Genomic DNA, 23055 nt, shown 5'->3' with positions numbered 1-23055 from the left:
CGCCAAAGTTCAGTGCTTATTTCCTGGATTTAGTTTCGCCAGCCTTAAAGTTACTAAATCGATCCTGTTAATAGAAGGAGTCTTCCAACACGCTTCAACTTAATATTGATTATAGTAATAAAGATTTTGAATTTTCTTGTTGTTTAGTAACTAAATAAACTACTAATGCCGTTCTGGCATAACCAAATGTTTACATATGATTACTAGCTAAAGTCTTCTGCTTTGAAAACTCCCTGATTTATTACAAGTCCGTAAACTCTAGAAGTGCCTCGCCCTTCAACTTTGGTCATTTATGTAGCTCTGCCCAAGCCCATCCGGCGTCGCTCGACCGCGAATCCCCATACCCAGATTTCCATGAGGAAACCCACATGCCGGCAAAGTCTATGTCTGATTGGAAACCAGTTTTCCTCTCTCTGAAATGAGCGAGCCGCAGACAGAACTAGTTCGCCCGCTCACTCGCCCACGAATCGCCAACCCACACCCCCAGTGGCTCCATTATGAACGATTGCGTTTTCCCGAAATCCATTCACCTAACATTCAAACTATTCATACTATTCACAAGGTGGTTTTGAATCAGATCAGCTTGGCTTAGTTGAAGTTGAAGATAAGAAAATAGAGAACTTTATATTCAGCTTAAATAATTAAATATTATTTATCAAATTATTAAATAACCTCCTAACTGCAAGTATCTGCTTTGTTATCCGCTGATCAAGCTAGCTATAGTTTTTCTCTGAGTGCAGAGAGGCGAGAGCGAGAGCGAGCTCACACACACATACAAAACAGGTATCCGAATGCGACTCTCAGCGGGTTAGACCTCGCAGACGCTAGCCGTGCGGCTTCAGTGCGTCTGTAAACACTGCCGAGTGCGGTACTGAATCTACATTAGCTCCGCTCGATAATTCCCAATTCTGGGTGAACTGGCTAACGGTAGCGAGCCTATATTCGAACGAAAGTGAATGTGCGTCCAGATCTAAAATAAAATTGGTACGGAAGCCAAAGGAATATACATATGTACAAGAAGTGAACAAATTCGGGATAGAGATTCAAAGTGCAACGCTAAATAAAAATCAGTGCAGCTGCTTCCTGAGTGCACCTGTTTCCCCCAGCAGGGAGCACGTACGCATACGCACCTTTGGATACGCGAAGAAATGCGAAGTGGCGTGGAGTGCTTGATAACTTAATGCCAAGCAGCCAAAGGGCCCCAAAAGAGGCAGCCGAAGAAAAACAACGCGACCTTGTCTTGTCTTCGCACTCCGGACTTCTTATACCGCCATCCATCAAAGTCGGGCCTTAAGGTCTTCGGATTACACACAAATCACATTTGGATACCACAAATCATACGCTAGAAGGTAAGCCCCCGATCGCTGGTCCAGTTTTCGCTCTTCATCTAGAAAGTTTGATTGCCAGACGAGATCTAGTTCGGTCGATTGGGTTTCTTCTCGCCTTGGCGAAAGTCCAGAATTTTCACAGCCCACTCTCCTCCAGCACTCAATTATCGAATTGCGCGATTAGATCCAGACAGTTTCGCTGGCCGGAGTTGATTGAACCCGCAACGGTAACCAAGCTGTTGGCCAGTCACTTCCTCCACTCCCGAGGTCATCTAGGGGGATTACAATGCAAATACGGAATTCCTGAGCATCATTGTCCGGTTCTTGGCCTCCGACAAGTGTACATCCGTGGAGCTGCAACTCGACAATTTGCTCAGCATTTTTTTGAATTTTTATGCAAATATTTCCAACTTCCATTGGGGGGCCACACAGGCGGACAAACGGCCTTCCCAGCTATTTTGGAAATGCATAAACATTTCATGTAAATTTCTTGGTCGAGTGACTCTCTTAATTAGTCGACTTGCTTTGTTGGCCGATTATGAATGACACAAACTTTGGGACTCGACCAAACATTTGATTTGATGCATATCTCGTAGATTTCTGTGAGAAAATCCGTCTCTGTTGTTTCAAGCTCACATGAATGATATCACTCAGTTCGGTAACAAAGCTCATTTGGGGATTTTCGATTAACAATGCCCCCCAATCGGATACACATGTGTATCATTTCATTTGTCTTTGCTGTGTTTATTGTCAAACTCCTTGAAAACAGTGTTGCTAATTAATGTCAATTCCACATAAACTCATCTAATGAGGAGTTGCAATAATAAGTTAGCATTGTCCACCATGATTACGAGTGGGGAAAATCCCGATGTCCAAAAGCGGTTGGTTTTGATTATAAAATTGCTAGCCTGAGGTGGTGGTTACCATCACTTTCTCGCAATTTTCAACGCAACCGCAGAAGAGTATTGATATCGAATTAATTTCCTGTCCTCTCGGACTCAGGAGTATTCGGTTTGGAGGAGTAATGTTTTCCTGTGGACACTGAGGGGCTAAAGATTTCACATACCAAGCACGTAGCCTTAGACCGTTTGGCCCAACTTGTTGTCTTTGTTAGGTTCTATTTGGCTAATTAAAAATCAGGAAATGCACGAGTACAATGCGCCCCAGAGGGCTCAACGTGCTGCGATCCCATCCTGAATTTCAGGAGACTACGTGAGAGAGGGATTACCTTTTTGGCCCTACCTGCTCGTGTGCTACTGTCAAGTGCGGTTTCCTTCAGTTTAGCGCCTTCTGCCTCGATTTCGGAACAGGTAGTACCACCAAAATCTGTGCTTAACACAAGTATCCTGCATTGGTCTGGATACGTGAGGCATGAAAGGATATTCGCCTCATTTAGTCTTTACATTGCACACACGTACTTGCGAGGGGCGTTTTAAAAGGAAGTAGTTCTATTGATTAATCGATGGCAGGATGTCGAGGGTGGTCTGCATCAGGGATCTTTTATCTTTCGCTGGAGATCTTGCCACTAACATCTCAATTCGCTTTTATAGTTTTTTAGTAATTTTCTATCATATTTGAGAGCTCAATTTCAGTGAATGGTTGAACAAACCATTTTGTATAATGCCCTCGGTAATTTATGCGTGGCTTTATAGCTTGAGGAAGTTGCTTGACTTCCATATACAGTTATGTACATTCAAGTCTATTGTTTCTTCATCAAACCAAAGACACACCCGCACTGGCAATAAAAAGACAAAAGCATTTGTCCAATCGACATAAATGTGCGCTACCCGGATTTTTGCTTACATATATGTACAAGTTCTACTCTAAATTATTCCGGCTATTAAATAAAACAATTTATTCTACTGCAATTTTCCTAAGCTATTTTATTTTATTTCACACCCGAAGTCATGCATCCTCTTTTGTTGAAAGTGTTTTAATGTCGTCTTAAATTGATTTACAATTTATTCAGGCGTTGGCAACACAATTTGATGTTGAAGCTTAGCATTCCGAAATATTCAAAATTCAATTGAATTGAATGCTGGCCCGAATCGGGGTTTTTTTCGGTTATATATTATTATGCACTGCAGCCTCGTTTAACGTTTCTCGCTAACTCGGCTAAATTACAGCGAAAATCGTACTGAGTCAGCAGCGGCTTCAAAATGGTAAATTCAATAAACAAGTTCAGCAGCGAAATGAAAAAATAATATACGACTTCTTTAATATAAATGATGGCACACAAAGTCAGCAAAAAACTGGAAGTTGGCGCTTTTACTCGTGGTTTTTCTCTCGGCCGCTCTCAGTTGATATTTTTTTGTTGACACTTCGTTTTGTTAACAATTAATTAACAAAAAACCAAGGTACACAAAGCCTGTTAACTGTTTGTTTGTGCACGGCAACCTGTGAGATACGGTGCCGTAAAACAATTATAACGCCTTATGGCATCTGGTTTTCTCTAGCACTACAATGTATAATTCGAAACGATTAGGCATTGGGGAATTTGTGTGTTAAGTGATTCCGTATTGATTTAGCTTTCAGCGAAACTATGTAGTATTAGTCATGAGAAGCAAATTTGCATTGTAAATGGTTTACTGCGAAAAGAGCTTAGATATTGAGTTGTAATGATGATCAGTCTTCTTGTGATAGGAACATCGTGTCTTGGCAAATACCTTTCTCATTTTCCTAGATTTCCATCTTAATATCCCTTTATTAGATTATATAAGAGCAATCCCCCAGAAAAGGTTCATCTGGAACTTTCTTCCGTCCAAGTGAGTTTCTTCCCCTCGCTTTTATCACTTTTTCCAGCAGATCAGATGATCCATTAGGGTCAAAAGCTGGTAACCTTTCGCTTTGAAACGAGCAAAGCCTCGTAAAACTTTCGTTCGGCCGTAAATCTAACTGCGAAATGTATCTCACAGTGGCCATCCTATCGGGTGGGAAATCGTTCTCGCCACTGACTTTCCACCAACACGTGCCTCTGTAATCCGCCCACCTGAGTGGACAACCGATTCTCACGCCTAAAAAGAAAAGCAAACTTACCACTTCGGTCCGCATTTGTGGCTGTGGAAGTGGACGCAAACCGCAAAGTGCAACCGCAAGTGATTTTGTTGCTGTTGACTTTGCAGTGGCCGGATGGTTCTGCGCCTCCGATTCCCAGCAGCTATCCTGGGACAGGAATTTGCTGCCTCGGACTCCTCGGGCTTAATGCACTGTGGGAATGCGGAATGTTGGGACCAAAAGTTGATTGACTCACCACCACTGATGTGGGGATTCATTAACTGCCCCTGCAAATGCAGCTTTTACTCGCCTTTAAAACGCTCGTAACCCCTCGATTCCCAGCTGGATTCGACTACCTGGTAATCAATATGCGTGTAGCACCCATTCGACGGGGGCAAAAAGAGCTAAAGGCCGGAAACTCGCTGGATTAAATCAAGTGAGGATTATACAAAACAAAAAACTCTGTGCTGGGCCAGTGGAAAAAAAGACCAAAAAGCTTGCCCACTTTGGAGCTCTATTTGAGCGTTATTAATATCCGCACATCAGTCAGCGGCGCAGCGGCTAAATACAAACACTTGGCCCAGAAGAAATCCAGTTGGCCCAAAAACCAGAACGCTCGTATATAAAAAAGCAACTACATTCTCCACACAATTGCACTCTTTGCACATCTCCTTCATTCCCTTCCGCTGGCCATGATAAATTAACCAAGCTAAAGGCCGTTGTGCCGCTCCAGCTGGACACTTGGCCACTGGACGGGTGACAAGTTGACGTCTTTGTTGGCACATCATGCTCTCCACAGGCTCGGTCTGCTGCAGGAAGCTCCACTGGATTCCCTCCCAGGCGACTTAATTGTGCGTTTGCAAATTTGTGTGAGAATCGGATTGGGTAACACCACTGACCCTTTTGTCTTGGCCCGCTCTCTGCTTTCGGGCCAACTTTTTGGCAGCTCACAGTTTTCATTGATTGGCAGCAGCGCCGTTTTGATTTGTGCTTTACTGGCGCACTGGCACTTTTGAGATATCAACTTGCAGATACGAAACGGTTTGGTGCCTTGAACCTCAGCTACTGCAAGTGAATCATATGAGTACATATGTATATACTTGCGCTTATCTTGCCTCGTCTGAACTCTGAAATAGGAACAAGGCCTGCTGCAGATGCATCTCGCAGTCGCTTTCCCCGTAAGATAAACCATATATCTCGAAGGAGGGTTCTTAATATAGAGGGCTGCTTAATATTAAAGCAACTTAATCGACACTTCAATAAACAAAACGAGGGGAGCGGAGAAGAAATATGGAAAATATTAATTGTCGGCGCTTAAGTGGAAGCCTCCTCCTCCTCCTCCTCCTCCTCCTCCTCCAGCTTTCATCATATTTATGGAATATGCAAGAAAGAGTGGCATCAAAAATAAGTATTCCAGCCCCCGGTTGAGCGATATTCTGGTCTTTTCAGCTCATAACTTCATTAGGGCGAGGCATGGTTCTTCACGGAATTTCGGTTTCTTTTGTATCTTTTAAAGTGGGCGAGCTGCAGATGCATCTGTGGGGTATGTAAGTTTTTTAAGGCCAGACGCATTTATTTAATGATTAGTTTGGGCCTGTTGTGACGGGGGAAGGCATTCAAGTGTGGGACAGTAATTTGTGTATTATTTTTAGCTGATTTATCCGAAACAAATGCGCGATTTGTGTGGGGGAAAACTCAGTTGTGTTTGAAATCCCACCGAAGACAATGCAACGACCTTGCCTTGGATCACAAACAACGTTTTCCACTGCGAAAAGCGGCTTTGTCTAGAATGGAAATTGGAATGCAATTTGGAAAAGCGCGCTCTTTATCCAAATAAGCGGCACGAAAACATTTTGTCGGTAGAAGTCCGTGTTGCAATTATTTATCGACAACCGCAAAAACTGGTGTACAATACCTGGCAGGCTTCCAGGGAAAATTCAAATAAAATACCGCTGGCTTTTTGTAATTGTGTAAATCAGGCAGAGCGGAATAAAAAAAGAACCACGCGCTTTTGCTCTGAATTTATAATTTCCGCAGAGAGCTGAAAGCTTTATGATATTTTTTAGAGTTTACCCACTCGTTCTTTTTTTTTTTTGGTACATTTTAAATTTATGAGCCGGCAAGCGTTTTCAGTTTGCAGAGCGTTTGAAGGGCGAGAAAGTCCATAAAATATGACAGGATTTTAACAGATTTATGAATCGCTATTTCTTTTCAATGAGCAAACGATAAAACGCAGTGAATTATTTAAAACAGCATATGGGGTTAATTCAGTTGATCAGTAGGAGCATGCATAATTTCGAACATTTTAATTAAATTGAACAATATGCCCAACCGCCAGCCACCGACTTTCGGATGCTCTTTTTTGGCCGCTTAAATGGTAAATTCATCTAGACCTTAAATAATCGATCCTTTTATTAAAACTTATTTGCCATCTACAGCGAATTGTCCTCGAATTACCTCTCATTATCAAGAGAAAACCATTTATTTTCGTTTTTATTGCCTTGCAATGTTCATTCAAGTGCCGAATAATTCTGTTCTACGGCGAAAATAAATCACATTAATGCGGCGGTAGGAAAAATGCATAATTGATTAATTAATTGAACAACAATTGAGTTTAATTGAATGTCAAATCGAGATTTCCCCGCCACGCTGTTTATTGTGGTTTTCCCCGGAATGGCGCGCTGTTTTATATCATAAGTGCCACTATATATAGTCGTCTATAGCTTCCGACATGGCCAGGAAGATGTCAGGGGCATGCCGCATTAACGGTTAATACATCATCGCAGCCTGAAAGCCAACATACTTGCACTAAATACCGGCGTGGCAACTTTTTACCCTGCCACATACGAGCGATGCCAAGTCATTTTCCAGGCGTAATAGCGACAAAATTGCCGAGGCCAATCACCTTCAGTCACTTGTCCCAGCAGCTGCAAGTGCCACTTCCACCTTGGGTACTAACCTGGCCGTTGGATGCGACTAGCAGCAGCGAAGAGCCAAGTCAAAGACCGACGGCAAAAGCTCCAACCTGCCCATCTGACTAAGATCTGTCGTCGAGCGCGGCTCGTGCTGCAGCGGCTAAGTCAAAGCGTGACAAATAGCCGATGGATCGAGATGTTCCCTTCAGCCCTCCCCTTTGGCCCACCAACAGCCAAACTTAGTCAGAGGTTTACTTAGTCATAGGTCTAGGCTCTAGAGCTAGTAGCGTGCCTGATCGTGCTATTGACACCGCATTAAGATGAGCTCTATGATCATTTTGCTACAATCAGCTTTTGGTATCAAATTAGTTTGTTATCATACAACTTGAATACGATACCATATTTTTGTGGTAACAGAAGTAACCGTTTCGTACATTTCCCTAGACTGTTGTTTATAATAACATAATTTATAAGAGTAATTTAATGGTTTTATGTTTTGCTTGTTACGGTTTCAATGTCGAGGAAACAAATTCCACCTTGTTGCTGGGGTAGCATTAAATTGGCATTTACCTGGGAACAAAAGCCGATGATAATCGACAACAGAGATACCACAACACGGCAAATGGGAAAAATGTTTATATAGTTTGCGTAGTCGCACAATTCGAGACAGAATCCATTAACTGGCTAAGTTGGACCTAATTTGGCCCAATCTCAGATTCTGTTCAGCACAAGTTGAAGACCTGCGTCAAACACATTTCATGGGTAATTTCATTAGTACTTGGCTGGCAAAAATGTTGCTCGGTCCTTTTGGGAATTCGGAAAACAGAAAACCAGTTTAGCTGGCAAAAAGGCTGCCACTAACTCAGCTTATGACCGGAGCTCATTAAAATACTGGAAAACTTACTATTTGGTTAGTTCGGCCCTCGAGCAATTCCCGACTTCTGGTAATTTATGGCCCCATGAATAGAAGTTACACAAAACACATTTTCTGGGCACCAGACACAATCAGCTTCCTGTATGGCGTGGCCCACAATAAATGGAATGTCTGCGCTACAGACTCGAATACAAAGGAATCCGACCACTCATGCCGACAAATTGTCCAGTTGACAATATATCGCTTACCAAACAGTTTTTGAACGGATCGTAAATTTCACCCGATTCGCCAGTGGAAAAATGGGTATAAAAACCATTGGTGGACTACTTTTTCTGGCCACGACAGGAAGTTGTCCCCAAGTGAATCAAGTGTGAGAGCGACTAATTGATAACTAAGAAAGGAATGAATGAAATGAAATGAAAGGGAAAATGGGAAACTGATTGGTCACAATCCCTCGAAATCATGCAATGCAAACAAACCATTATGAATCTTGACTAATGACGGACAAATTTTGATGGGAACCTTGCTAAACATGACGATTGCGCCCACTGTGTTCATGATGATAAATAACTATAGTGTATTACTTGTATAATGAACACAAAACAAGATAGCTATTGAAAAGTATTTAAAAGATACATGAATTTAAAGAGCAGACGTGGGCCTAGCTAGAACCTTATGCCACACATAAGAACGTGGAACCTTACATAACCAGCTCAAGAAGTCAGACCTTATAGGGCCCCCGTCGGCCCGATCGACCCACACTCTTATCGTGGGCGATGCATCAACCTGAGGCTCTGACAACTAAGACCCTTTACCTAGAAAGATAAGCACACCTCTTTTCACACCTCCGGCTCGGCTTCGTTTGTTTTTCAATTGTGGGCGTTGGCCTGAGACAAAGGTCGCACAATGCCGACTAAACGAATCTCGTTAGCAGCATCTGACCTCCGAACAAGGATCCCAAGGAACGCAAGGCAGCCGGTGGTGGAGCTGAGCCACATCCGAACCGGAAACGGCATACGGATCCAAAACAAAACCGAAATCTGGAGCGATAAAGAACGCATTTGCCTGTGGCACTCATTCAAATGGCCCCACAATCAAAGTGGCCGCCGAACCGGATTTTTGAGTGACGGGGAAAACATCATCGAGACTTCCACATTTCCCTCTGCCGCATTTTCCACATGTTGTGCACATGCACACGCACATGCACACACGGAGATGCACACAACAGCTACCTGCTATTCCTATTCCTGCTACCTCTGGAGAACTCAGCTCAACAAAGGCAGCTGGGACCTGTCTCATTTTCTCATAGCGAAATTCCCACACTGCGCCGTCGCATCGCTATCTATGGATATGGATGTGCATTTGGATGCAGCGAAGGACTGCAAGTCAGCTGCCGGCTCAGCTTCCATTCGCCGTATCAAGTGAATCTCATGGATGCGAGTTGGCGTGGCCAAAGCATATGTGCGTGGCGAGATTGTTTTGCCGATGTGGCTCAGAACGCCGCGGCGTTCCCTATGCTACATGCTGTTTTCTTTTTGTTGTTGCTGATTTTCCCATATGGTTTTTCATAATGCAAACCCAGTGGCAGCTGTCGCGTGGCCCTGGGAAACTGGCCAGGGAAACAGTTGCAGGTTGCACTTTGCATGGCGGACAGGCGTCCGATTGATTAATGGTGTGGGAACTAAATGCTCTCGAGCACAACTATTAAAAGCTGACTGCATTCGCTCAGGGTTCAGTGCGCTAGACATTTCACTTTACTCGTAAAATTAATGCAAAGATCTTAAGCTTTAAGGCGCACCTTAAGTACTTGCCACGAGAACTTGCCACCCCATGGCTTTCAAAAGGGACTGTCAGGAATTCAACAATCTCGAGGAATTCTAAACGGAAAACGTTTCATTTTACCTTAGTCCAAATTCTATTTTAAACATTAAATTACAAGTCATTACATTCCCCATATTTTATATAACACAGTGTTAGTTTGTAATTTGATATTTATTTAGCAAATACTGTGCGCTTGCGAAAGTTCCTGTCATTTGTTTTTGCACGGACCTATACTTATGGCACAAACTTTTCCAACTTATCCAGGGATTCACTAACCGACTGTATTTCCCCAATTTCCTTTTCGTTACAGGTAAGCGCAGCTGGCAGCTCTTTTATAAGGCGGGAAAACTATTTATAAGGTAACTTGAGCTGTGCTTAGCTGGCTTAGCAACAGGCCACTTGCGGAATGCCTGAAATGACAAGACAAATAAAAATTAATAGCTGAGATGGCGGAGACGAGTCCGATTCCCTCTTCCACAGCCCCCTATTCCCTATTCCCCATTTTTTTTTCTTGCCCCAGATTTCGCCCTAACTTGGGTTTTGCCCGGCTCCTTTGGCGGCTTGTTTGCCTTTCAGCCGAGGCTTTATCCCTTGTGTGCGCCGGGTTCTTTGTTGGTTTTGTTCGCGGGTCGGTCCAAAAATGATATGCAAACCTCTGCCCTCTGCAAATGTATTTTCAAAACACAGCTATGTATACTCGTTTTGCGTAATGCGACAGCGGTTGAAAGCGCTGTCCTCCTTTTAATAGTCTTGAATTCCTGAGCAAATAATTTGACGGCAAATAGTGCCCGATGCCAATGGCCAGGGACAAAAAACCCGAAAAGGGAGCCGGGCTAAAGTGACAGTGAGCTGCAGGGGCATTCGAGGTATTTGTCTTTTAAAGATATCTTTCGGACATGCCATAAAACCGAATGCCTTAAACTTTAATTAGATAATTTGACAAGATGAGCTGCTTGCACTAAAATCAAATGGGAAATGTGTGGTAAATGCTGCTGTGTGGCACATTCGACTTGAATTCAATTGGGTCTTGAAGTTAGGAAAGCTTTTCTCTTATTCCGTTTTCTAATAGCCCAAATTGCAGGTGGTTCAGCATTTCTTAATGGGAGAACTAACAGTTAAATATGTATATTCCCCCCATTGGCGCCTAATTGAATTTCCGTACTTCACGTGGCACAATTAATGTTTACACTTCCTGTTTTCCACACGCACCGAACCTACCAAAAACATTGAGTAGGACGGAAAGGAAATGAGTGTCCGTGAGTGAGTTTTCCCGGTCCAACCAGAACCTTAGTTTGTTTTCACGGCAGCGTGTGTCGGTGTTTGGCTAAAAAACTAAAAAGAAAAAACCTAACTTACTTGGCTGTGCGCACATGGTACTCATTCAGCACAGGAACAACATGACATTAATACTTGTCCTTCTGACTACTCTTTTAATGTTGACAAATCCAGGAGCTCTCAGCTGGATCGCATGTTGTTGAAGGAGCCATCTTCGACCTCATCTAATATACAACTCACCCAGAAGTAATATGTATCACTTTGCTTAAATTTTTCGCTTAGTGGCGAAAAAGTGGCGGATGGAATGTAGGACTTTGTGGGTGTTGTGGCCGGAATGATGCAGCCACATGCTCATCCACAGTCACACCCCCACCCAAAACCCTGTGACAATTGTTGGTACGTGCAGAAGGATACGTCAATTTGAGGAATTTTCGCATTCAGCAGAAAGGCAAAGGACGAGCCAGTACTATATATGGGATGTCTCCAGCAGAAGTGCCGACTCCGAGGAGTCCAATTATCCCGCCTCTGATTGCTGTGCCAAATGTACAATCAAATCAGCATTTCCTCCACCCAGTTCGGTCCACACTCGAGTAAATATAGACCACAAGACCACAGTTTATGTATATATCCAGCATTATTTAGCATAACGATGGAATTTGCTGTTTTTCCAAGCCGGCTACCGGATGTCAAATGCATTTCGAACCAGTTTCCAGCATGAGCGACGCAAAAACCATCGGCGTCGCAGCGGCAGCTATAAATCATATCTAAAAGAATTTATGCAGCAGGCAAATTCCTTCGCTTGCAACACGTTTCCACTCAACAGGTTGGATGCGAGCATCCAGCGGAAGTGGCTGGAAAACGCTTCGAGCCGCGCCTTCTATCCGCTCCTGTTCTGTCCCCTGTCCTCTTGTCTCTAAATGATTGGGAAGTGGCCTTTCAATTCAAATTCCACATGCACTTCCTGTTTGCTGCGTCTAGGATGCACTGCGTCTCGAAAAACTGGCTGTGTTTAAGTGATTGGCTGTTAGAGTTAACACTATCTGAGTAGATTAGAAGATACACTTAAATGGGTTTAGTTAATTAATCGAATCATTCAGATTCTTAAATACCCTAAAGAGATGCTTAGAGGCATATACTAATAGGTTTCAATGCCTGCAGTCAAATTCATTCATTTCAAAAGATAAACATACTTTTATACACTTTGATTAGGAATTTAAATTTTAAGTATGTGCTTGCAATGTTATTAATTGCTTTGAAATTTATAAACTGCATATCTTATTTTACAGAAAATCATATGCAATTATCAGCGTGGCCCTAAATCTTCTCTTCTACGCCCACCTGCATACATACATCGCATATGCTGCGAGCTGAATTTATGGGGGCTCCAAAACTTTTCGCTCTAAAGTATGCAATGGCGAATTGGACGCCATGTGTGCGTGTGTGTGTGTCTGTGCATATATGTGTGCTCTGTGCCTGTGTGTGGCTGTGGATGTGATGGCAAACTCCACGTGCTTCTGGAGGTTGTGCCAATGCTCGACTGCATTCGATTCAATTTCATAGTTGATTCTCTCACCTACGCAAAATTTACGACACTTTTAAAATGTGCAATTTATGAACGGAAGGAAGGAAGTAGGAAAGGATCCAGGGCTACGCATGTGTGTGTATCCTGGCATCTCGCATCCTTGCCTTAAGCATAAGGGAGAACTGCTGTGCTAAATTTGTAATTTGGGCATTGTATAAGTTGCCTTTTCGGTTTCACTTGAAAATGATTTACAAAAGCATGACTAACGAAGTTTGCACAGCAAACAATGGCGCATACGAAGAACGGCGAACAATGTAGTAATTCAGAGGCTTAAATGGAGTTGCACGATCTAGAGCGGGGCTTTTAATCTAGCCCATCATGATTTTGGTCAAGCATTAACCGAACTGGAAAAAGAACAACATTCCTGGCTCTGATACGATTTCTGGCAAGGGAATGACCCATATAATTATCGATTTGAGCCCGAATTGCGAACCAAATGCCGCAATGTATGCAAATGATGAGGTGACAAAAACGCTGCAAATGCGGCATCTACTGGTGTCACTCTGCTGTTAGTTGACCACAAATTTTTAACACTTTCGCCGGATGCAACATGCAGAGGGTCTAATGGAAAATGGGATGCCCAAAAGTATGCTCTAAATAATTGGAAATTATTTCAGCTGTCGCTGTGATGTCGCCGTTTCCGCTTCCTGTCCGCTTGTGTGCCAGTGTGTGTGCGTGTGTGTGTGATTGTCTGTGGGAGCTTTGACATGGGGACATCATCTACGCATCCCCGGGTCCTTGAACAAATGCTCTGCCCGCCGGGCACTGCAGCTTACCTCTCACTTTATGCTTACATAATTTCCAAAACATAATTTCCCCGTACGCTCATGGAGGGGCCTGCTGGCATGTTAATCTACCAGCTCTTGTTTTGCATAATAACTGGGCGGGTAGTTGGGTAGTTAGGAGCCTGTGTTCTCCAAAGGGCGTCGCTTAAATATGCTGAAATGGCGCCCCAGGCCGAGCATGTTGATGCTGGGAAAAGACGCGAAGTGATGATACAAATTGGTCGAAGCCAACGAGGAAAAACATAGGAAACCCAAGTGCATATTAGTTCGGAATCGGAAACTAGAATAGTCGCCTTTGATTTCATATGGAAATAGAGTGCAAGATATAAGCAAAAAATTGTTTAAAAAATATATATTTAAATAAGTTATTCCAGGATGCAAATATTTTCGCCTAGTGTGGTACTGTATGAAAAATGAAGGATGTTTAATTCCCCGCATCGTGATAACTTGCAGCCACAACTGGTCTTTGTTGTTAGAGCTACTCTTAATTTCGCTTCATGCTCGACTGGCGCCCTTTTTGCCCTTTTGACTCTATTTTGAGCAGCATCCTTGATGCAGCACCTGCATCCCACATTCCACATCCTGCATCCAGCATCCTGCATTCCCCATTTAGCTTCTCTTGAAGTCCGAGCCAGTTCTTCGTTAGCCGGCTAACATTTTAATGAGGAACGCCCCGCTTGGTGTAATGCGTTTTTAACGCTTTTGTGTTGAAAAAGGAAACAAAAGGCGCTACAGCATGAGTAAAACAAAGCCAAATCTGCCCGTTCGCCAATTAACGGCTTAAAGGAATCGGCCCGGAAATTAACCCTTCTGCCCTGAAATGCGGTCGTGGCGGGCAAAAGTTGATTAAAAGTGAAATTTAATTTTGATATTGTTGTTTGACTTTTTGCGCTGCCCCGCCACGGCGCCCTGTACTATGCAACACTTTTTTGCATATTTGTACATTCTTTACATTTTTAATGGCATGAAAAAATGGTCGGCTAAGCGGCTTACAAAGCAGAGCGAAAGGCAATAAAAAATGGTTAAGGAGCGGCTTTATGCCACCGAAGATAAATAAATACCCCGCTTAAGCATTGCATTATAAATGTTAGTGAGACACAGCGAGAGTTTGCAAACTAATTTGTTCAGCCGCTTTTTGCGGCTTTTATTTTATGGCGGCACTGCGAAAATAGTTTTCGCCATTTTTTTATCCCAGCTCTGTTTTTGTTAATTGGCCTGAGTGAACATATTTCATGTTTTTTTTAGTCGTTTACCATTTGAGTTAAATCAGAACTTACAATTCTATCATTTAATTTTGCTACTTAGCGGTTAGCCATAAAGCTATTATCCCACAATGCTACAAAAATATAACCGAAGTTTGTAATAAAAAATCCAAGCTGGCTGCGCATAAATTAACCGTAAAGCGAAACACCGAAAATCACTCAACTAAGAATCCGCTAAGTAAATGGAAAAAAGAAAATCTGTGGAAATGCTTCGCTGGCCATCGAGGCAAAGTGAGTATAGAACACTATGGCCCATAGAGTGGGTACATCCGAAAGGGCCTCTACCAATAAACAATTTGCCATTAAAACGGTCAACTTAATTGACTTTTGCAAGTCAATTTCATTAATTACATTTGGCAAAAAAAGAATCAAATGCGATTTATTAACGAAAGCATCCACCCATACCATCTGAATTTCCTGCCATGTGGCAGATGCATCAAATATGCAAGTAGGCGCGCACAGTTTGTTTTGATTTCAGCCACCTTTTTGCCAGAGCTCTGCTACATACAAATTATGTATCCTGTTTTTCCTTTGGCCCCGTTAAAGAGTGCCATTTTTCACTATCCTGGCGATCCTGTGTCCTTGCCAGCCAGCCCGACAATGGAGGGGAATGGCCACATTTGGCAAATGCTACGAGCCTGTCGTCGTTTGTCTCGCATCCATCCATTCATCCATTCATCTATTCATCCGACCTCTCGGCTCCCGTCTTTGATTAATAAAGAAAACGTAACATGGCAGTCAAATCTTATCAGACACGTCAGCCGAGTTATTCAGAGAATCCCTGTGCCTTTTTCGCACTTAAAGTATCTTTCCTTGTTCTTCGGCAGCGAAAAGTATCCTTGGTCCTTGGCCATTCCTTCAGACCCTTGCCAACTTATTTTTGGTCCCTTTTTCTAGTCTGCTGGCCATGAAAGTACGAGTATTTGCTTGTTCCCAGCGCTGCTGTTGTAATTCAATCAATAATCCTTTTGGTCGTTTGCCTCTCGAATGTGTGAAAATGACAAAGGACACGGCCCCTGCGCCGATAAACTTTCAAATATATAACTACAAAGTTTGTGCTTCTCAGCAACAAGTTCAAGGACATTGATTCCATGTTGAATGTCAGGGTAGCAGGCTTTATGACTCTTGACGCGGAAAAGCCCTGCTAGAAGTGCCGGTTAGATATGGATACGTGAGTATCCACTTTCACCGATTGCTTTCTGCTTTAAGCAGAACAACACGATCCATATATGAATGCAATATCATTTAAGGCAGGTCGAGAGAGCAGCACTTGCCTTTAATATCAATCTGTATGAATGCGAAAATATTTGTCTGTGCCAAAAGTAGCAGGAACTTTTCAGCCGTGAGCGATGCTGTCATCTCCTTGGAAGGAAGCGTTTACGATTTGCTCGCCAAGAAGTTGAAATTAAAACATTCCATTCCTCGCAAGTTGGAGCATCTTTCAGCATCCGACTCACTCCCGTCTGCAGCTGCTTTTTATTGCCTCTTTTGTTTCTTGCCAGCAGTTGTATGTTCTGTTCTGTAACGTCTGTCTGGCAGTTACTTACAGCTCCGTCTCGCTCGGTGTGTCCTGCGATACTGTGTTCTCCTTGTGGAATTTATGCGACTTTTCCAGCACTTTAAGGGCCGACTCAAGTGGGCGTGGCACCTTCAGGCGCTGCTATCGATGGCATAATTGGAAAAGTTCGGGGACACAGTGTCTCAGTTAAAACCCAATGAGCGAGGTCAGTGCTAGTTGTTCCGCAGTGATAGCTATAAATCTTTAACTAATATCCACTTAACAAGATTCAACCCGCCCCCTTTGCCACCTGAATCCCGATGCCATTAACATTTTGTGCCTGTCCACCAGGAATCGACATCTTCCACCACCTTGATCCTTGTTCCTTTTCTTTCAACTTATGTGCCGTGTCCAGAGGGTCCTGAAATTGTTATGCGAATTTCTAATTCAATTTCACATAAAATATATATTCTTGATTTCCTTCTGTCACTTTTACTCGTCTTCAACTTTGCAACTTTATTGGATTTGTTTTTATTATTATCTGATTTTTTTTTGAGGGTCGTAATTGGTTGATTTTGCAATTGGAGACAGCAAAGTGCTTTTCATTGACCCTCAAATTCGCTTTTTTTATGCAATCTTATAATCTCCTGGGGTTTGGATAATGTTTGTATCTCTGCAGTTAAGAAACTGTCTGCCTTGAATGATAACGAAAATAAGTTTTTAACAACAATTGGCTTCTATAAATTTGATGTGTACTTCTATTGCCGTCTGACGCTTAGATGCGACTTTCAACTTTATGTAGTTTTTATGAGATTTTCCCAGCACTCGCGATTAAGATGAAGTAGGCGGGCTGGAGAGTTCAATTTCGCCGTGACCCAAGCGGCAACTTGGCGTGAAATTCTGCAACATTAGCCGCTAATTGCGGGAACAGCAGACGCCACCACTTGAGCGTTCCCACTGCCCCCAAATCCCCGCCAGTCGCAACTCGCAGTTTGCACTGCTCCAGCGGTCCGCTGCGGTTCACTTGCTCCAGCGACTGCGACTGGCGGGTCCGGTTCTAATTAATGGTGGATGAGATGGGAGGCCAGCAATCATGGCTGCCAGCCTCCCAAACTTTTCACATTTCAATTAAATATGGCTCGGTTCCATATTAATGCATACTTGCAAATTGCCTGGCACGCAACGAGAACGAGACGCCCGCCCAAAATAGTGAAATGTATATAACTACGTGTGTATATAGGAAAGTATATGGAAATTAAGAGAGAGCTCGATTGCATAACCGGATGTTGAGCCAGGGCTATCCCAGCAACTTCCGCTTGCAATCGCCTCACAATGCGGCACGCCTCGAATGAATCTCAATGCCTCGCTGGCTGGGGATCTCTGAACGGAGGGTGAAACAACGGTATTTAGTAGGGTCGCGGATCGGGGCCTCTAGGTTTCAGGGCTTTCAATCAAATGTCAGGCGGCAATTTTCCCCGATGCACGGCCCATTTCGTTCATTCATGCCTCATTGTCACCGCCATGGAGAGTGCAGCGATGTGAGGCTGCGAGACTGCGAGGAACCCTTTATTAATTTCACTTCATCATCCCCCAGTTGCACCACTCCCCACAGCCCTCTCCAATCCCTTCGAGAGCTGCTTCGGCTGAGGACACTCTCTCCTCAATGTCTTTCCCCTCATTTACATGCCTCAATGAGCGTTGGCGGCTGCCTGAAAGTGGCTGCATTCATCGGGGGGATTGAACAAAGTTGCCCTACAGAGCCCCCATATTTGCCTGCACGACGAGTAAATCATATTCATGGTGCATACTAAAATTTTATAGGGGATTTATCGAGGTATTTTACGAGTATATTTAATAATTTCGTGTAAACATTGTTTGCTTAAAAAGGAAGTATTTTTATATCTTTTTATAATATCTCTATACTTCAAAACTTCTTATAAAGATTTAAATATTATATCTATTTCTGGGCAAGCTGCTTTAATTTTTCCCTGTGTACTCCCCGTTGAAAACAAACCGGATGCGGCCACTTCATTTAGAGTAGCAAGTGCTCGCCGAGTTTTCCAGGAAGCATTCATAATGAATAAGACAAAAGTTCGGGGTATCCGCAAACCATATAACTAACCCGCATTCTCCTTTCCCATCCTCCACTTGCAGATGCTGAAGCACGTGCAAATCTCGCCGCTGCGGAATCGATCCGATTCGGTGTCCCTTCGCTCCTCCAGCCACGCCTCCTCGTGCGCCAGCTCCATGTGCGGCAGTCCGGAGCCTCCGGCGGAGCTGCAGAGAACACCCTCGCGGGCTTCCAGTTACTCCAGCCTCAACGAGCAGCTGCCACAGGTGAGTTCGACAAGGAAAAGCTTTTGGTGAACCCATCACTCATGCGACATTTCCCGCCCACAGACCACAATCAAGGTGTACACAAACTGCCTGAAGATCGACATCGAGTACAAGACCCTTGGAATCCAGTGGGACACCACCAGCAAGGAGGTTATTGGCCAGCTGCTAAGACGGTAAGCGAATTGTTGTGGTTCGCCGTTGCTGGACAGCAATTTAATTCGATTTAAATTTAAATTTGATTGCAGTCTCAAGATGCGACATCGCGATCCACGCCTGTTCTACCTTTCCATGGAGGTAGCTGTGCGTCGGGCTGGAGTGAAGACCATCTTGGTGCTAGACGACGACACCCGTCCGGCCATCATGCAGGCCTGTCATCCGAAGGGCGAGTCCCGCTTCTGCCTGCAGCTGAAGCCAGGTGGCCTGATCCGCGTCCACACCTCCGCGTTGCAGCCCAGCTCCCAGTACAAGTCGCTGGTCATCAGTGAGGAGACCACCTGTGACGAGCTGCTGCACCTGCTCCTCAGCTGCTACAGTTCACCTGAGCCGGTCGAGAACTTCTCGCTGTACGAAGTGTGTCCCGGCCAGGAGTGCCAGCGAAAACTGCACCCGGACGACCTGCCACTGCGCACCCAAATGGAGCGGATGAAGCGGGGCGAGGGCTGTCACTTCCTGGTGCGCCGAACGCCCAACTACGCACGCCGGCGCCAGCTTCTGGCCAACCTAAACGAGGCAATTGGAAAGGCCGCGGAGGCGGCAGAGGATGCCACCAGTCTGCTGGAGCTGTCCTTGGAGTCGGATATGTCGCTCTCCGAGGATCTGCGAAGCTGCAGCAGCAGCGAAGATGCAGAGGATGAGGACGAGTGTGCCAGCAGCTCCGGCTCCTCGGACAATTCCACGGAATGTGCCCTACGCCGGGACTTTTACGTCCACACCACACCCGTCGCTCCAGCTCCAGTTGTGCCCCAAGTGGCGGTGTCCGTGTCACCCGCCCGAGTCTACAGCCCCGTGTACAACATTCGCGAGATTCGCACCGCCTCGCACTCCTTCTCCTCGCTGGGGAAGGACAAGAAGCTGCTTGACATCCACATGAACGCTCGCTTTGCGTCCGGAGGAGTCTACGGCAGACTGTTGCCTGTGGCGGAGACGGAAACCCAAGATATGAACGGCAATACCAGCACCAAGCTCACGGCGGAGGCCGTCAACAACAACCCGGCCAAGGGACTGGGACACTTTGTCTACCTGTAGCGATTGGGTCAGTAGGAGTGGAAACTGTACAAAGGACGAGTATGCCACAAGGATCGTCCGATGAGCCCCAAAAATGAGAGAAGAAATCGAGTACCGTTTGGACCAAAGATGCATTTGTAGTTTAAGCCGTTAGAGTGGGAAATGTAAATAGGAAATATGCCTGCGAGTAATCTATCCTAAGATTAGTTACGATTAGTTTAGTTTTTCCTTACGCTACAAAAGACACTTTGTCCCTAGTGTAATGCAAAGAAACCATCTGCTAACAATCCCAAATGAAAGGAGTCTATAGCTTAACGCTTTAGTCCCGCAACTAAAGCTTCGATAAGAGTATGAATCTGGATAGCTTGTGGCTAACATTCGTGTAAAAACCAAAAGATATTGTAATAATAAGAACTAATTATGTACAACCTGACCACACATCTCGTTCAATTCAATGGGAAGCCTTGTAGTGTGCGAATCGCCACTCACCTGGATTATGTCTCCGGTCCCTTTTAATTGTACTTAAATCAAGTTAAACACGTGAACGCCACGGCAAACGTCCATATAAATAGGCCGCAATTAATGCAGCCAACCACGCAATTTGTATTTCGGCGAATGGACCGGACCGGTCCGGGTTCGGGTCCTGGTCCTGGTCCTGGTATGGATTTTCGCCCTCCGTCTGCGTTCCGCTGTCGGCTTACGGCGAATGATTTATGCGGCGTATGCGTAATTTTCAGAGCCACAAGCTTTTCTCTTTTAAATGAGCTTACTTTACATAATGATCGAAGGGTTTTTTTCGATTTTGTCATAAGGAATGACTTTTCGAGGGCCGTCTGCCTGAACTGCCATTTATCGAACCGAGTCGCCCGGCCCTTTTACTAATTTATTAACAATGGGTCGCTCTCGGGTCAGATTAAAAATCAACAAATTTCCCAATCAAATCCAGTTTGCAGCATCCTAAAATAATAGCTTGCCCTAAGTTGGAAAAATCCCTTTAGAACGGCAGAAAAGGGTTTTGCTGCTCAAATTGAAAAGCCGAGCCGAGAGTTTTGTTTTGTTTTCGCCTGCTCATTTAGCAGAACTTTAAATCTGAGACTTGTATCTAAATTGAATTGCGAAACAACTCATGAAAAATGCAAACCGAGTCCAGTCGGAAACGGCTGTGCAAACGGAAGCGGAAATGCTAAACAGGCTGCTCTGCTCCGCTGGCCGGCGTAATAGCTTAAGCACTTTATAAGTCGAATTTCAAATTTTCATACTGAAATCTCGCCAGGATGCACTGGCTGCACTTAAATTTCAGCAAAACTTCAGTGGCTGCTGCATTCGAGATAACTGTCTGTCATTCTGGGGGTCGAGTATTTCGATTTTCAACTGGGCCGTTACCGTACGATGGGGACATCTATAGATGCACATGTACAGCAGTGGCAGTGGCAACCTCTGATTCTCGGTTGTTTTGCTGAGAGCCTGTCCTGCATGCCGTATGGGCAGTTCATCGAGTTGACCTACCCCCCTGCCACCATCCTGCCGGAATGGGGGAAAAAAAAGAAAAATTTGAAAAGAATTGCGAAAGAAAAAATGCCTCACCAGGGAATCAGAAGCGAACAGCAGGCAGATCCATCAGGTATGGCAAGTTTATTTCGAATTCGGTCGGGCCTGCAGGCCGAGATGCAATCACTCTTGGCCAAGAATGAAAAGTTCGTGCAACTTGTATTTGTCTTTTGCATTACACTCAATATATTTCATTCAAATTAATTTCGAGAGCACACACACACACACACATACAGTTGTTTGTACCCAAGTTGTTCTGACAAATCCAATGCCACTTGTTGGGGGAAACTTGCCACTTGGCACCTAACTTCTCGAAGGGACTGGGCTCGTGGCCGAGTGCAAAACTTTCCCAAATGGCTGGGATATGCGCAAAGTTTGTGTTTGTGCAAGATTGAAAGCCGGGCTAAAAGCGAGCCGAATAAAAATAGCTTAGTTCCCTGGCCAGGGCCGCTTGTCTAATCACCCACGCAACGGAAACTCGCACAAAGCCGAATCAAAGTTGCATCCTGTAACTCGTTCGACTAATTGCCATAAGCCGTTAGGTTAATTTGTACACGCTATTCGCCGTCCCCCGGTCAAACTGTTATTTTTGCACAACTAATCGGATTAGTGGGCATCCACCCAGCCCCAGCCCATGGTTACCGCCGCCCAAGCACATGTTCTACTCGAATCCTCCTCCTTGGCGTCCACGTCGCCCGGGGCTTTGTTGCAATTGACTTCGGCGACGGGCGCAACTTTTCACTTCGCCGATTCGTAATCCATTCTACGCTTCGAGCTTGTGTCAACGGCTCAAACACAGCAAATTAATTTCCACTGCTTCTGGGAAATTATGAACGCCTGCCCGCCCCCTCTCATCCATGTTGCTCTATTCAAATAGCAAGTTTAGTGTCAATGAGTTAAGCTGCCCGGCTTTTTAATTAAAAAGCCATTGCATAAATTACTTCACATCAGCTACAGGGATTTGGATTCCGATCAATTACGCTCCGAGCTTGGCAAACAGTTTGCCATGGTTTATCGGCTGGTTAGATGTGATTTTCCGACTATCTAGCTGGAATTATGAGCCCTTTGAATTTGCCTAAAATACTGACACTCGGTTTAGTTTCTTACGATTTAAAAATGATTATTTTTACCTTTGCAGATGCAGAACAAATTTATTACGAATACCATTCTCCTTACCTGCACAAAACAGCATTTTACCATTTTAACACGACATCGGATCGAACGCCATTTACAAAGGACAAAGTTTATGAATAAAAAAGGCAGGCAATCAAAGGCGAAGTCCTCACTCCTCGGAGGTCCTTTTCCAGAAATAGTTTGACACAGTTTTTGGAACGCTCTTTGCATTACAAAGCATTGTGGAAAAGTGAAAGGCGGAAAGAAGTGGCGGAGCAAACAAACAACGAGTTTCAAGAGATTTTTACAAAGATTTTTGGTTTTTAATTTGCGCCAACGTCAGACCATCCAGTTAATTGAGTTTTCTCTCGAGAATTTACTGCAGCGTTTTCCCATTTGACTTACGAGTCGTCTGACAACCTCCAACCCCCAAGTGGGGATACAAATTGCTGTGCTAAGCAAAAAATTCGACCACTTTTAATGCAGCCGCCTCCTCCTC

General features: G+C 44.3%; 1 protein-coding gene across 1 annotated transcript; it reads left to right on the top strand.

Moving 5' to 3' along the window:
• Positions 1-853: 853 nt before the first annotated feature.
• Positions 854-20328, top strand: LOC117148353. Its single transcript, XM_033315709.1, has 4 exons — positions 854-1349; positions 18489-18671; positions 18735-18844; positions 18917-20328. The coding sequence occupies exons 2-4, from the start codon at positions 18489-18491 to the stop codon at positions 19914-19916; spliced, it is 1293 nt and encodes a 430-aa protein (XP_033171600.1). The 5' UTR covers positions 854-1349; the 3' UTR covers positions 19917-20328.
• The last annotated feature ends 2727 nt before the right edge of the window (positions 20329-23055 follow it).

The sequence above is a fragment of the Drosophila mauritiana genome, chromosome 2L (genome assembly GCF_004382145.1).
Source record: "Drosophila mauritiana strain mau12 chromosome 2L, ASM438214v1, whole genome shotgun sequence".
NCBI lineage: Eukaryota > Metazoa > Arthropoda > Insecta > Diptera > Drosophilidae > Drosophila > Drosophila mauritiana.
The sequence above is the reverse complement of the archived record's forward strand: the minus strand, read 5'-3'. Positions and strand labels throughout refer to the sequence as shown.